The 16,721-nt window shown below is 46.3% G+C and overlaps 1 protein-coding gene across 7 annotated transcripts in view; it reads right to left on the bottom strand.

Moving 5' to 3' along the window:
* LOC142588484 (calpain-B-like) overlaps positions 1–16,721 on the bottom strand; it is a 154,980-nt gene that overhangs the window by 69,609 nt on the left and 68,650 nt on the right. For 6 of the 7 annotated variants that reach the window (XM_075700278.1, XM_075700276.1, XM_075700274.1 and 3 more), the window contains exon 2: positions 6,688–6,867. In XM_075700278.1, coding sequence (XP_075556393.1) covers positions 6,688–6,867 — 180 coding nt within the window. Of the gene's footprint in view, positions 1–6,687; positions 6,868–14,878; positions 15,109–16,721 lie in introns of those variants that run through there. The other variant, XM_075700277.1, reaches the window with a different exon arrangement.

The following is a 16,721-nucleotide window of genomic DNA, read 5'->3' as shown; positions in this document are numbered from 1 at the left end:
CACGTGTCCACTTCCATCGACGAAATGCGGTTTCACCAACGGAATGACGAAGTAAATTTGGCGGCCCGCTGGCATTGAAGCGCTAGGCCAACGCCGCAGACAGCAAGGAGATATAACGCCACAGAACACCCATAGAATAAAGCGATAACGCAAGCCGCTCGCGGGGCCGGTCCAGTGGTGACTTCGGAGACGTGACAAAAGGAGCGGGGCGGCGACATCGACGACACAGATCTTTTTCCAGCCAGTTTCGGTTTCAAGAAGCCTGCCAAGGGGAACTAATTGTTCGCGTAGCTCCCAGATGAAATTCACTATTCAAAATTTAATCGTTGGGATAGGCAGTGTCGAGGACGGGCCCCATGGTACTCATTTGGTGTAGCCACCTATTGCTGATAATTAGAAAGTTAATTACCGTAAGTTCGCTACTTACGCACGTAAGAGCGGCAATTGCTCTGTATACCTAATAGAGGCCGCCAATCTGGTCACTCGAATCGTAAACATAACATTACCGTGATTTATATCTTTTTAAACTTAAAAATTTGATGCAGCTAAAGAAAAAAAAAAAAACACCCTTTATACTCAGCGACCTACATCTGATGAATTTTATCTAAATTTGCTCATGAAATGACTCGGAAGCTTTAGCTCAGGCCCAACTCCGACGCGACTTATTCAAATACACGTAAAACGCGGAAACGCTTTTTTGAGATAGCTCCTCCACCGATATTAATGAAATTTGTTAAATTTGAGAGAGAAAGTTAAATTGTAGTGACTGTTCGAAGCGGAATTTCGATTTGGGACCTGCATTTTGTTAAAATAATTCTCAAAAATTTTAAAGTTCGAGAAAATCATAACCACGAAGCTTACAATTAAGAGGAAGCTTTAGCTCGGGTGCTCCTATATAAATGCATGTAAAAGGAGAATTAGTTTCTCTCGGCAACCACTGCACCAAATTTGACGAGGCTTGTTGCATTTAAAAGAAAAACTTAAAATCTAGTGACTGTTGGTTTCGAATTTTCGAGTTAGATCGTCATTTTTTTTATTGAAAATTGGCAAAAATCAATCATTGTCGAAAAACGAAACTATCAAGTTTACTACTCTGTAACTCAACAACGAAAAAGGATAATACAATTCTGTGAATTGCATCTCTGTGAAAAGCGGACAAAATTGATATGTTACATATGAATATAAAAAAAATTAGTAATATGGAAATATAGGTTTTGCAGAACCCTTGTAAACAACGTAACAAATTCACGTAAGATGTAAAATGACATATCGAATTTGTCCGCTTTGAATGATCTAATGGATGCCGTTTACAGAACCGCGATACCTGTTCTTGATGCAGAGCTATAAATTTGTAAACTTCGTGCTTCTATATATTTCAAACTGTCGAATATTTGAAAATCTTTTTAACAATATTCAAGCCCTAAATCGAAATTCCGCTTCCAACAGTCACTAGAATTTAACTTTATCTCTCTCAAATGCAACAAATTTCATTAAAATCGATGTAGGGGTTATCTCAGAAAAACGTTATTGCGTTTTACATGTATTTCAATAGGGCGCGTCGGAGTTGGGCCGCGGTTCTGTAAATGGCATCCATTAATAAATCATTCAAAGCGGACAAATTCAATATGTCAATTTATATCTTACGTGAATGCGTTTCGTCGTGTACAAGGGTTCTGCAAAACCTGTGCTTTCATATTCCTATTTTTTTTTTAATATTCATGTGTATATATAGAAACTTTATTTGTCAGGAAGAGATTTTAAAGAGGGGTGGTCGGAGTCCCCCAGAGGGCCCCGCTGGCCTCTGCGCCTGCCGATGCATGTGTAACATATCAATTTTGTTTGCTTTAGATATATTATTAGATGCAATTCACAGAGCTGTGATATCTTTCATCGCTTAGTTAGAGCTGGAAACCTGATAGTTCCGCTTTCTGAGAATTTTCGATTTTTGCCATTTATAATAAAAAATTGACAACCTAAATCAGAAATTCGAAACCAACAGTCACTAGATTTTAAGTTTTTCTCTTCAATGCAAAAAACCTCGTCATATTTGGTGCAGTGGTTGTCGAGAAAAACGAATTCTCCTTCTACATGTACTTAGATAGGAGCACCCGAGCTAAAGCTTCCTTTTAAAAAAAACTTAAAGGGGCCCTGAACCACTTTTTATCCAAGTGGAGAAACTCATTTGAAATGAAAATAGGCTATTTCAAAAATACTTTGTCGCAAAAAAGTACTTCAGGGTGTCTACCAAGTTGACATTTCCAATTCCCTGAGTTTTCCAGGTTTCCCCTGAGTGCCTTCGCAAAATTCCCTGAGTGATGCAGAACTATGTTTATGTCAAGACGGGCTGAAACCATTATTGCCCGATGCTGTCACTCTCTAGTAAGCATATGAAACTTTTTTTTTAAAAAAAGAACGACTTAATCCAATTTAAATACTAAGGAGTAGTGTTATGTTATTCAAAAAGAGGATAAAGGGAGAGGTTAGTAAAATGAACAGCAAATAAAATGTCTCAAAAAAATGAAAATCGAGTCGGACATCCTCAAATACGAATAAAAATGAGATACATATAGAAGCAAATAATTTCAAATATGAGCTATTTCTATCAACTGATAGCAAGCTCAGTGGTATGCGGCCCGAACTTAGTCACAATTGTGATTTTCTCTCAACAGCTCGTAAGCCAACCTCAACTGTTCTAACATACTCTCAGCCCACCCACGACACCTCAGTGTTGTCTTTCACTGCTTTAAAGAGTTTATATTGGTTTGGATCAGGGGCACCTGCATCTCGGCATCAGCCAACACTTTGTTTTTTGAGCTCAAGCTCCTTCAAAGTGGCGGCAGCCCGCTTCCTTTCCCGTTCATTCCTCAATGCGTAGGTACTTTACGTTCTTGTCTTCCTTCCGCCACTCATTCGTCCCACGGACCATTTGAAGCATCTGTTTGGTCTGTTTTACAGTTCATGTCCGATTTTTTGAACTCGCTAGGGGCCGTGAAAACATCCGAAAAATCGGCCAGTTCAAAAAATAAATGGTTGTCATTTACTGCCCTTAAAGGGACACTAAAGGTTACCAGAAACTCAAGTTCAAGTGGTAGAGCAATGTTCTAGAACGTCTAAGGCGTCAATATAATCGTGAACAGAGCTTTAGTAACCGAGAAATTGAGGTAAATGCATGACACGATTTGAGACCCCCCAGCGACATTCCGGTACTAGCCCGATGACGAAAGGACTCCTCATAATTTGCGTTACTAATACTCAACTACTCGTATTAAAAATATCATTTCATTCGATTATAAGACGGAAAAAAATGCTACTTGTCTACGTCTATTCGATTCTAAGAAAAAATAACATTTTGACGTTGCCCTTCAGTAATATGGGTATTCGAAAGGTTTCGTTTTCGCTCGACTCTGCGCGCTCGACTCTGCGCCGCGCACGCTTTGGAGTATCAGTAGTTTCGTTATCGCGTCGTGCTGTGAGGGTTCTGCTGGCTCGCGAAACTTTCATTTGGAACAAGCAGCGAGAATGCCACGTCCATGTGATGTCGTGGGAAGCCCTCGTTGCTTTCCCGCTCCGGAGACCCGGTGTCGAGGCCGCCGTCGTAGTACGCAACGACGCCGGCAGTGCGAGCCCTCAGCAGCAGGTCGCGCTCGTCGGTGCTCAAATCGCTGAAGTTGAGCCCACCATCGCGAGCCAATCTGTCGGTGTCAGGGTCCATTGCGACGAGCGTCGAAGTTAGCGTCATAGAATGAAGTACCAGCTTATGGGCGTCTTGCGCGGGAGTTTGAGGTATAGTAGCGGCGCCTGGTGGCGGTGCGGGAAACGACATCTGAGTCGTGCCAGCTTGGGTCGTATTGAGCCCTGGCTGTGGCGAAGCACGTTTCTAGGCCGAGTTTTGCGTCGATTCGCACATTTTTATGCCCTGTTGCGAGTGCGAAAAGGCTCGTCGCTTCTCATAGACCACGCCGACCACGCTCTCCGTGTGCCGTGGGAAGTAATGTGGGACGTAATTCGTTTCTCCTTCCGTTAGCCACCATACTCCCGCTTTCGCTCTGCTGTCGGCTCTGTCTTGGCTCTGTTTCTGGCCGCGCGTTCGCGTTTTGCGCAGAAAAGCCGTAGCGTCTGCGGACGCCGTTCTACTCACCGATGGCGCAACGTCACTATGAGACCATGATGTCAGTACTCCTCGATCGGAGGGCGGGCGATTTGAACTGCACTAGAGGTACGCGGACGCTTCAGAACGCATTTTCTCTTAAAATAAGTATCTCCTTGGCACGAAACAAGCGTTTCGAGGTTTCTGTGATGGTATTTCAACAGTCCACGTTGACTTAATAGTAACCTTTAGTGTCCCTTTAAGGGTTCAAACCGCCACAGGCACATTCAAAAACGTTCTGAAGGCCTGTCGGTACGCGTATTAGGCATATCGGTGCTCGTACTGTGACAGGAAATACCAGGTGCATGCGTGTATAATTAAGGAATACATACTGTGTCTTGTGGCAAGAGCCCCTTTCCACGCTTGTTATGCTTCACTGCAATACTCTTGCGTATGCTTCACCAAGTAACATTTATGTATGAAGGCGAAGCTGACTTTCGGGAACCGGCATTATGCAACACATTGTGCTTTCCAAGCTTCTAAGCCAATCGCGAGGACCACAACGGCGGAATCCGTGCCATTGCTGACAGTAGCGAAACAATCCCCTCCAAGCCGAGGAAGCGGCCATAGCCCTCGCGCTCTCCCAAACAGAGGCTGAAGTCATAGTGACCGACTCCCAACAGGCGTGCCGCAACTTTGCTAGCGGCAGAATTCATACCACTACGCTCCGGATCATCAATCAAAAGCCGCCAACGAGATCAGTCATGATCATCTGGGCGCCAGCTCATCAAGGCATTCCTGGCAACGAGGTCGCCAACCACGTGGCTCGAGATCTGACCCACCGAGCCGACGCCGAGGAATGTGAACCCGAGCGCATGCATCCTCTAGTCTCTTACCAAGACCACACAACACTACAAGCTAATCCGCAGAACATATGCACCCCCACACAAGTCACTGCCTAGAGAACAGGAGCGATTCCTCCGAGCTCTACAGGTTAATACATTCCCCCACCCTACACAATTCTCTCCGCAATGCCACTTCTGCGCAGAGCCCGGGTCCCTCAGGCACGTAGTAGGGGGTTGCAGAGCGGCATCATTAAATCCTCCGAACCCTTACGCCACTAACGAGCTTCGGGAGAGAGCCTTGGTCAGCTCCGACCTCGAGGATCAGCAACGGCTGATTGCGAGGGCCCAGGATGCGGCCCGAGCTCAAGGCATTCTGGAATGAGGACGCCTCTCCAAAGCTGCATGCACCCAATAAAAATGTTTATCCTCTCTCTCTCTCTCGATAAAAAACACGGCACCCAACGGCAAGAAGCTTCATAGCGAACGCCGAAGCAGCTAGGCCTAGCGTTACCGCAGTGGTGGCTACGGCTGCCAGCGGATATGCGTGCGAGAGCGCTGGTTCGAGGCGACGAGGCAATCAAAATGGCAGTGGTGGTGACTTTTATTAATGCCGTTTCGCACCTGCAGTCACGGCAAAACGTCCGGAAACTCGGACGGCAAAGAGTTCTTGCGTCCGAAATTTCAGACGTTCTGATGCATTGACTCTAGGGGTACGTGGTGGTGCCGCGTAGACGTTCAAATTATCGTAAATCGGGAAAGTCGGTCGCTGACAGCACACTGTCACTCTCTCCAGCCGACGACAGGGCGTCAAAGACGGTTCATTACGATTCCTGTCTGTTACTCACGCCAGCATTACCGTGACTTTCGACCCTTTCAATAAAATTACAGCTAGTTTTCCCTGATAGAGGCACAAAGTCCCTGAGTTTTCCCCGAGTTTTTCCAGACTACTCAAAATCCCTGATAATTCCCGGTTTTCCCGGTTGGTAGACACCCTGGTACTTCTATGCGTTCAGCAGAAGCGTAGTTATTGGCAATCAAACACGGCCTCCGCTGTGCTCCCGTTCCTCCTTCAATGCCTTGCACTGCGAAAGCTACGGCGCAGTGTGGCGTGCCCCCACAAGGCTCCGCCTTCTAAATGTCACCGTGACGCGCAGTTCAAAATTCATTTTGGATGTTAACGTAGACGCTACGACTTGCGCCTAGCTTCGGTGCCTGCAACGAGCTTAACATAAGCCAAACGCGGTTGTCCCCGGCGAGCCGCAGTGCGCTCAGCCAGTGGACTCGTGGCGGCACCCCGCGGCGCGGCCGCGGTATCTACGCCATGTAGCCGACCGCACCCTGATGACCGCTATCGGCCAATAGCAGCCGCCTAAGGAAATGACGAAATAGTGCGTCCGATGACGAAATTAAGCGTCTAGAAGAGAGTGAGGACAGGGCCTTCTATTGAAAAGAGCGTTTGAGAAAAAGGTGACTTCGCGATCCCCTTGCGAGCTCCACGCAGCGCGTACGACAGCAAAACTTGGCAGAGATGTTCACAGCAGCGTACGCTACCCGCAGACTATGTTATTTCAACAATCCCGAGGGGTGGTTCAGGGCCCCTTTAAAACAGAGATACAACATTCCACAGAAATGTCATTTCGCTAACCTATCTATCTGTATGATGCTGCTTCAAATCATTCAGACATTTCCTTTCAAACCCAGTAAAAAAAAAAAAAAAAATTGAGCAGGCGAGAAATCTGCTGCAATCTGGCTCACCGGTGGCCGAAGCCAGGCGATGGGGAACTTAGGGTCCTTGTTGCCCCAAACAGAGCTGCCCTTGCAGGGGAACTCTGGGTCCTCGAAGAGCACCCCATTGGCGTGGCATTCCTTGCGCAGCTGGTCAAAGTCCTGGATGCGTCCACTGCGGTTCTTTAGGCCAGCACCACGCTCACCCAGCTGCAAAGGAGAAGCAGGCAAAGATCAGAACAGGAATGACATTGCAGCACTGAGGAAACAAAGAAGTTCACATGCAGAGTTGCAGCAACGCATACCTGCCCACCCACGAGCATTCAAGTTCGTTAAAATCTGGGATACATTAGAATTGAGGGAAGGAGAGAAGGGGGAAGTAGCACTCTTTTTTTTCGGAGTTTGCCCAGAGCACACACTCTTCTTGCGTCATATGCACACATTATTTACGATTATTTGCCCTTATAAACAGCACACAAAGCAGCAGAAAAGTTGAAAAGCAGAGACTGAAGAGGAACACTTTGTTTCTAGATCACGGTGACTTTTCCAGAGACTTTGCTATTGCCGGTTTCACGTGCAGCACGAGTGCTATAACCTTCCTCGAAGCGATTATTCCTCTTGCTTATGGAATCTTGCGCTGCCACAGCACGTTCGCCCTGGTACTATCACAATTTCTTTTTGTATGCAATAAACACCTTTAAAAGACTGCCACGAACAGAATTTATTTTTCGAAAAACTTGAAGCAACATTCGTAAATCCACAGAATGAGCCCAACATTGTAAACCTTATGAAAATTTTGGAAGAGTAGACAAGTATGGCAATATAGCCATATTTGCTTGCAGTGTTTCTGTATTGTCTTAGGTGACAAGAAGAACGCAATAGGAGGATGACGGACAGTGGTACTACTATTGGTTTGCATTGGTTACTTCTCACACTTCATACCGCTCTGCAAATGTGTATGTTGTTGGCATTGCAGTGCAATATTCTAGAGCGGTCTCTTTGACTGTCTAGTACACCAGAGTGGCCACTGAGAGATGTTGCACGTGGAAGTTGTTGCACACCTCTCGATCACTGCCTGCAAGTCTATGCCCGAGAGAGTATCGAAAAAGATAGACTACACTGGGCGTTTTCTCTCGCCCTAGACTTTCACGTAGAGATTGTCCTTAAGGATGCAGAAAGTATGGTGCAAAGAATTTGTGATGTAACCACTAGTAAGGGACCAGATACAGCACATATTTTTCTGGCCAACACTGTGCCACCTGAAGAATGAGTCCAGCTCTAAAAGCACGTACAACTCAATATTCATTAAGATAGAATAAAGTACATATTAAGGTGCACTCTGCGAACTAGCCCACCGTCTATCCTGTAAACTGCAAGGCAGTGGTCAGATAAGTGGAGGTGAAATTTGCAATAATTTGCAATTCTGTTTTCTCGTGGCACAAACGTGGCATAAACGAGGCTTTCTAATGGCAACCATGGCGCCATATAGCACTGGCTTTCGTTACTGAGCTGCTTCATGCATGGCCTCCGACAATGCGCGCGCTGGCAGGTTTTGCTCCTGTCGTCCCATCCGGCGCGCTCCACGGCTAAAAAGTGTAATGCGGCCCTCGCACCCGGCTGCACTGTTAGAAGTTCTGGCGCCCGTGGAGGCAGATCGTGCAAGATCTCAACGTTCGCATTGCCTTTATTTTCTTGTGTTGCACAAGATTTTCACAAGTTATATCCCAGGCAACCTTTAAGCTCTGCCTCATGGTCTGCCTCGAACATTTTGCCATCTGAACAGTATAGCTCTTTTGCGGCGTTACTTTCTTCTGTACCTTTCTACATCTTGAGCCATTGATTTTGTTGCATCTACAGTCCGTACTTATGTTTATTAATTTATTTTTCTAAACAAATCATGTGTAGGTTCCGGTACCAATCATTGTCTCAACTGGTAGCTTATCGTATATGGCAGAGTTGGATTGTTGTCTGCAGAGTTCTTTTTTTTTTCTGTTTTGCTTCTTTCTTTCTTTTGTCACTTTGCATTGCTATGATTCCGCAATTCATATGGCAATTTTCGCGTTTGTACACCTACTCTGTAGTGCAATTATGTTCATGTAATATTTACTAGTATCTTACCGTGGGCACTTTGTTCCTGTTTTAGTTTCATGCTGCGTGCTATTGCATTGTATAAATAATGGTTTCGTTACGTGGTGCTTTTTTTGTCTTGTTGAATAACGCTTGTTTTACATTGATGTAACCATACTACCCCCTTACCCAATGCCTTCTTGCAAGGTATCCATACATAAATATACTTTCAAAAATGAACATGCCATAAGCAGACATGCAGAAAAGCGACTAGTATTTTTGTGTTCGATGTAGTTCACATTTAATCATTACTGTTATTAGTTATGGTAATGCCTGCTTCCGTGGAAACTACACAGACTAACAGGAATAACTAAATGCATAATTTATCATTTCACCCTTGGTGCACAATTTCTTGCTCCATCCAGCCTCGTGACTGCACCACGCAGCAGGGGACGTATTCTGCGACGATCACTTCGGATCACATCGCCTTCGCATGACGTAATGCTCAACCAGCCAATAAGCTCATCCGATTTTGCCCAACCAGATAATCAGCGCACGCCTGACAGCCGAGGCGTGCGTGATCGTCGTGATCACGCAGAAAGTGATCGTCGCAGAATGCCTGGGGACGTATGTTCTGCACGCTAACTCACGCAGCAGAACATACAAATTTTCTTTTTTTCCCAAAAAAGAACTTTCTTAAACCTTGGTGTGTCTTAGCTGAAACGTTATTTGTGCGTTTATGTATTTCAGTAAGACTTCACCTTGAATAATTAATTACCTTTGAAGTGGCACACAATGAGTGAATAAATAAAATGCATAAAATTTCGAAAAAGAAATTCTGGGGCGTACATTCGAAGTACACGACATAATTGTGAGGCCCGCTGTAGCGGAGTGGGGAGGGGGTGGAAGCGGGGGCTCCGGATTAATTTTGACCTCCTGGGGTTCTCTAACGCGCGCCTAGATCTAAGCACACCAGCGATTGCAGCATGTTTGTGTGGGCGCCCTATCACGATGGCGAAATGCATAGACGAAAGCAAGCGCCGACACCATCAGGCGACTCGTTCAAAGCTTTGAAAACGACTAAAAAAAAGAACAATAAGCATGCACCTAACCTGCTAACTGTGAAGTATGGCGCGTTTCCGGCACATGAACTCTTGCAGATATATTCCACTTCTACATGCCAACGTGAATGCATTGACACTATGTGCGTGGAAAAAAATTGCGCATTTGCGAATAAACAGACCGTCAGCATGCACTTTGCTCCTCGTAGGCTGTCACGCGTCATGTCCAAATCAGTAAGGGATCACATAGCAGCGTAATATAACTTTTTTCTTGCGTAATCGTAGCCGCAGCAAGAGTATCGGAGCGCCAGGAAGCCTCCGACGCATGAAAATTATGATGATCATTACCATGATGATTGTTATTTATTGGCATCCCCTTTAAACGGGACGGTGACAAATAGTCAACTAGCATGGATGGATGGATATTATGAGCGTCCCGTTTGGAAAGGGGCGGTGGGTTGCGCCACTAAGCTCTTGCTATTAAACTGCCTAATGTTCTACCTAGGCTAAAAAATTAAAAAAAAAAAATAAAAAAAATATGAACTCCTACAACCAAATTTTCTGATCCCCTATTTCGAACTGTGCCTTTGTACGTCTCCGTTTTTTGTTGTTTCCCTACTTTTTTTTCCACCAATCTTCCAATCGCCTCTTGCTAATCTCTATTGCGGACATGTTTACCTTTCCACTGCTCTCGCTGAACCCAAGAGCTTCAAGGAAGTCAGTGGTGCCTAAATCGACCGCTGCAGGCAGACGTCTTCACATTCTAACAAAACATGCTCCACCGCTTCCCTAGCTTTACCGCAGCAAGCACATGCTTCTTCTTCCTTCTTATATCTCGCTTTATAGGTGCGTGTTCTAAGGCATCCCGATCTCGCTTCGAAAAGTAATGAGCTTCCCTTTGAGTTATCATAAATTGTTTCTTTCCTGATTACGTTTTTTCCTCTTAAACGCATTTGTAATTACATGTTAGCCTGATCTGTTGTGAACGCCGCTGTGCGGAGAAGGAGCCGGCCACGCACACCACCGAACTTAGACGGCCGGAGCAAATCTCGGAGGGCATGCAAATCGGGCGGAGCCATCTTGTAGCAGGCCATGCCTCACGACGGTGCTCAAGAACATGCCCCTCAAGAATATTAATAGCTCTGTAAATCGCCGCTTTGTTGAGCCGCATCCAGTACCTATACTGTTCAAGGAACAGGTCAAGTTAGTTAAGTTACCATAACATCCAAATCCTACGTAGCGCGCTTGTAAACATGTAGTTTTCCCTTTCTCTTCGTCTAGAAAGCTGCAAGTGATAGACGTAATGAACACTAGTACTGTACGCGTTCTTTCTTGAGTTATCTTAATTGGCAACGCCGTGCACTACGTGGTGTAGGTGCTTACATGGCATAAGCGTTCTCCACTGTAGCTGCAGTGAGCACGATTTCTCGAAGGCAATTAGGTAGCCATCAAGTGTCGGCTAGCCACCGTAGCGTCTATCAGTGTGCATCAGTCTATCGGTTGGCACCTTACACATCCAGAAAGTAAGATGACTGCATTTCGTTCGAACAGCTTGTCATCCCTCAGTTCTGAATAAAACACCCACACAGATTTAAATACGCATATATATCATAATCTCTAATAGATGTATAATATTATATATATATATATATATATATATATATATATATATATATATATCCGAGGACCTCGTTGCCCGGTTGACCGGGCTTCAGGGGCGGATACGCAGGAACGCAGTTCAGAGCAGCGCCGCTTCTTCACAGCTGTGTGTCGCACAAGAAAGACAAAGCCAACACGTGCTACACGCGTTCTCGCGAGCAGCCCAAATGGTATTCCTTTCTAGCTAGAAGCCCGAGAAAGCGAACCATTTCCCCCCTATTCAATATTGCAGGACACGAAGCAAACTTCCTACAGTGTCCGCAAAATAAGCTTCTAGCACTCTGTCTGGGAGGAGCTAATTCTATACAAAGGCTGTAATTGACCTACACCGTTTAAGCTTTGGTCGTACATCACCTGCAAAGTGCGCCCAATATCAACCAACTAGTATCAACTATGTGCCTCGTATAGCGCATGAAAACAGGAAAAGAAAAGCGCAAAATTAACAACTTTCGCTATACATCATCCATAACATGGCCCTCGTGCTCTCTAAATATAAAATTGTTGCCACTTTTGGTTCTCTCAGAGCAGCGGGATAACTTTGTAAGAGTTTCCTATAATGCTTCTGGTTCTATGCTAGGTGTACATAGACTATGCACAGAGCCCAACTCAGGCTCTGGTAAAGGATCGAGTGTTTCTTCGGAACGGGGCGGTGGGTTGCACCACTAAGCTCTTGCTATTAAACTGCCTAATGTTCTACCTAGGCTAAAGAAGAAAAAAAAATGAAAAAAAAAAACCTATGAACTCCCACAACCAAATTTTCTGATCCCCTATTTCGAACTGTGCCTTTCTGGCGACCATATATTTCTGGCGACCATATACGCTACTAGTTGGGCAGTAAGCACAATTATATACAGCAGAAAACCTACAGAACAGGAATATTGTTTTCTACAGCGTATCGTCCAGCTTCTATAACACTATGATGAGTGGTAAATAACACTGAGCTCAAGCATTGCACCATTATATACGGCGTATGAGTGCACAACAACACAAATGCGGTTTTCCAGCCTGCGGCGGCGAAAGGCAGAACAGATTTAAAAAGAAAAAAATTATAATGACGAGGAAATAAACCAACGAGTTGGGAAACAATTCAAAATGTGACGGTGGCAGCCGTAGGGTTACGCAAAACAAATCCGACGACGTTCTAACATAAAAGCACGGCGATCCGCATGCAAACACACACCGCACGATGACATATAGGCATCGCAAACCAGAATGAAACATTCCATTACTCTCGCAACGTGTTTGGTCAATGATCTGCAGCCGATCACAAAAGTGAGCAGCACTTAGAGATTACAGAAAAGTAAAAAAAAAAAAAAACACTGGGGCGAGAAACAACACAAAGAGATAGTTCAGCACAATGCGTTGGCGGGCTAGTTGGTGCGAATCCATGAATACTTTGTTTAGCGCAAAACGACAGACACAAGAAAGACGACCAGGACAAGGCGCTTGTCCTGGTCGCCTTGTCCTGGTCGTCTTTCTTGTGTCTGTCGTTTTGCGCTAAACAAAGTATTCATGAACACAAAGAGAGCTTCGAGAGGAATGTGCGGCAAACAACCGTAAGGCGAACGACCGACTCGTAACCAGTGCAGCAGTCGTCAATTAGCTTTCCGGAGCAGCTCGCTCGCATCCCGCTAATGAAGCCGTGCTTATAAACAAACACATACGCCATGCTATACGTCAGAAAGATGACCAGGCTGAAACAAAAATACGGATGACAGCTGAGCGCACACGTCACAGTCAGTGCCGTAGACGACGTCTCTCGTCAGGATACACAGAGTGACAGAGCGTTCCAACAGTTTCATTTCCATTTTGATTTTCTTATTCGCGTCTTAAATTTAAATGACATATACAGGCTCGAATGCATGAAGCAGCGAGAACAGAACTAACAATGACTGCGAAAGCAGCAAGCGCGTCACAAACAAGCTGCGTTGTACGACATGTATTTTGAGATGCAAGCGTCACACGGTATACTTAAACCAATATACGGGGTGCTTTTTGTTGTTGTTGTTGTTGTCGGCGCTTTTTCTTTAACCACACACAATTTTTTTAAAAGCGCCTGTGGCAGATAGCGTAATTGCAGTCCTTGAGCTGAATTACTCGAAGCGGCGGATATTACTCGCACGAGAAATCGGAATGCGTAATCAACTAACGAACAAAATTGCACTGATTAACGTTTTAATTAATTGGTTTACGGAACATATTGTAAGTTAGGAATTGTAGCCGGTGAGTTTGCAAGGAACTTGGAACAACTTCTAAGGATCGCACGGGTTTCGAGATTATTGCCGTGAAACTTGCAGTAAGAATGCAATATTGTACCATTTTATTTTTTGAACAAACCGCCGTTCATGCATTGAAACGTAAAAGTAACTGAATTGGAAATGGCCATTTATTTCATCGCACACTTTCGGAATAAATATCTCGAAACCGCTGTCATCCTCCAAGTTCGTTCAAAGTGGATACTCGCCTTGCAAACGCATTTCGTCAATTGCAATTTGTGCCGTAAAGAATCATAAGGTAAAGAGTGAATTTTATTGTGTTTTGGTTAATTAGGCGACCTTGCATTTCTATCTCTCGTGCAAGTCCGCCTCTATGAGTAATCCAGCTCACCCACTAGAACTAGGCCATCTGCTACAGACGATTTCTAAAAATTCTGCTTCGTCAAAAGAAACAAAAACAACAACACCCGCTGTGTTTTTGAGTAGGCGTGTGGCACGTAAACGTTGGCATAGGATACGGGGAGGGGGAGGCGAAAGGTTGATCAAATGAATGCGCGCATACACGTGACAAGGCTGCGCCGTACGACACGCAGTATCGTGAAAATTATATACATGCGTGACGCGCCATTTTATCAGTTTCGGTTCAACATTTTGGATTTGTCGTATACGAAGAAAGCACCGTCATTGGAATCAGCCTTTCAAAAAATGAAAAAAACAAAGAAAGTAATCATAGGTCGAGTTTGCATCGTGCAACAGGTTAAGGGTAAGAGTTAAGGTTAAGAGGTGCAACGAATAAGAGTAAGAGTGCACGACGCGCCATCTAGAATTTTCCTCGCCTGCATATGCAGCATGGGAAGCGTTAGCAACGAACGGGAAGCGCTCTAGACGACCGGGTGGTAAAGAGAGAGAGGAACACTTCCGATGGGAAAGCTCATGCAAACAACACAAGCCCGCGATCATAGCACCAAAAGTAGCAAACGCCCGTCTCTTCGGGGATATTTCACAGCCATAAAGCGATACAATCGCAGCGATCCGGGCGGCACATAAAAGAACGAGCAAGGCATTCGATAACAGCAAAGCACACCGTATAGGCGCCTTCAGGCGCATCGGACGAATACACAAGCGCACCCATCCATATAATACACGTGACAGCGTAGGAAAATAACAGATATATGATTGCCACGGTGCAGAAATCACGACACTCGGTAGAGATCTTACCTTCTTTGTCTTCGGTGCGCCTTTGCGAAACAAGTCGGTGAACGTCATCATAGAGCTTCAAAGCTAGGCGGCAAGCCTTGTTATCGGCTCAGAAAATGGTCGTCCAACGTTGGCCAGCGTAGTAAAAGCTTCGACTAGTCGAAAGGCTCAACGAAGGCGATAGTCTTCAAGCGACGTACAGAAGTTGCAGATGCTGTAGTCGAAGAAGAGTCGCACTTCTCTGCGAGTTTGACGACTACAAGTAGAATTGGCCGAACGGAACTCCGATTAGAATGCTAATACGTATGGGTACATACACAGGGACATTCACTGGCCGGTGTGACGTACTTGTGCCGGGTTCGACTTACGGGCGACGCGCGATTTCTATACCAGCTAAAAGTAAATACCGTTGTGTTGAAAGACAGACAAATTGGGAAGGTAACCGGGAGGTAATAGAAACAGCGCCAACCAACTAGTGGCTTATCGACGAATCTCAGTCAGAAACAGGGCGAGTGTGTCCCGGACTGCACAAAACTGGGGACCGAGACGAACATCCATCGACGCACGACAGGACCAGATAGATGTCTGTACTTCACACAAAGAAAGATAGACTCCAAAGTTGAAGTAAACAACCAGCGGTGAAGCTCCCAGTGCCGACGAGAGAGGGAACTTTTATCCACTGCAGAGTCGCCTCTCAGACGCACATTCAGCGAGAAAAAACTGCAGCTATAAGGACACGAGCTGAGCCAGCAGCAACCGCGGCTCTGTACGCTGCACCCTGCACTGTCGAGAGAGCGAGGTACACGGGGGACGAACCTCGAGAAGCAGCGGCGTACACAGCCAAGGCGGTGCCGACCAAGTTCCCGTATGGTCTGCACCGGCGCGCGCCAACGCCCCGGCGCCGACAGGCTCTGTGGATCCCAGCGGGGATCGGAAACTGAAGCGTGAAGGCTCCGAGCAGGGGAGCGCCGCGACGCGTCTGCGGCGACCGAGGAGTTGTCGCGGTGATGGCTATCCACGAGGCGGTGCCGCGTTGATATATCCTTGACAAATAGTCCCAGCAGACGGGAAGGATATATTCGACGATACCGGCAAAGCAGAGCGAACAGCGCCCGTCGAAACACAACTTTTCACGAAGTACCACCAGGAGTACGCATCTAAAGACTCACGCGTAAACCAGCACGATCCACGAATTCGGCCCTGTCGATTTCGCAAGATCACAGGACGGTGACTGCGATCCACGCAAGGAAGACGACGGGGCAGTTCTGGAGACACGACGACGACAAAAGCAACAGGTGGTGCAGACACCACGGACTGGCCGTTCCAAGTGGAGCGGGCCACGCGCGCGCGCCCTTATACACGGGGGCGCTCGAGCCACCGAGGTTACTCGGCGCCTGGACCCCGGGGCTCAGTCAGAACAAAACATATACATCACGCGCACACCACACACACATAACAACACGGGCCTCGCTCTCCACCGGCCGCACACTCGGGCAACTCCTCGTGCGTTGCACTGCGCAACGGAAACTGCGCGCGCGTAGTTTCGAGCACATAAGCTGCGACGGCGCTTCCTTTTTTTTTTTTTCTCGCCGACGCCGACAACGCTAGGAAGGCTGGGAGGGAGGAAGCGACGAAGGGGGCCGCGTTTCGCCTAGGCAACGCAGCGCTGCCGACGAAGCAGAGGCAGCGGGATGCCGAGGAGACCGCCTATCGCCCCAAGCGGGAAGGCGCGGCCCTTCCGCGCGCCGTATCCTCTATTTTTATCGCTAAGGCAGGCAATAACGTCGACGTGCTGTGGGGTTGGAAGAGAGAGAAATAAGCACAAAGTACTCCCCAACACCCTGATAACACAAACACACACATA

The sequence above is a fragment of the Dermacentor variabilis genome, chromosome 7, assembly GCF_050947875.1.
Source record: "Dermacentor variabilis isolate Ectoservices chromosome 7, ASM5094787v1, whole genome shotgun sequence".
Taxonomy (NCBI): Eukaryota; Metazoa; Arthropoda; class Arachnida; order Ixodida; family Ixodidae; genus Dermacentor; species Dermacentor variabilis.
The sequence above is the reverse complement of the archived record's forward strand: the minus strand, read 5'-3'. Positions and strand labels throughout refer to the sequence as shown.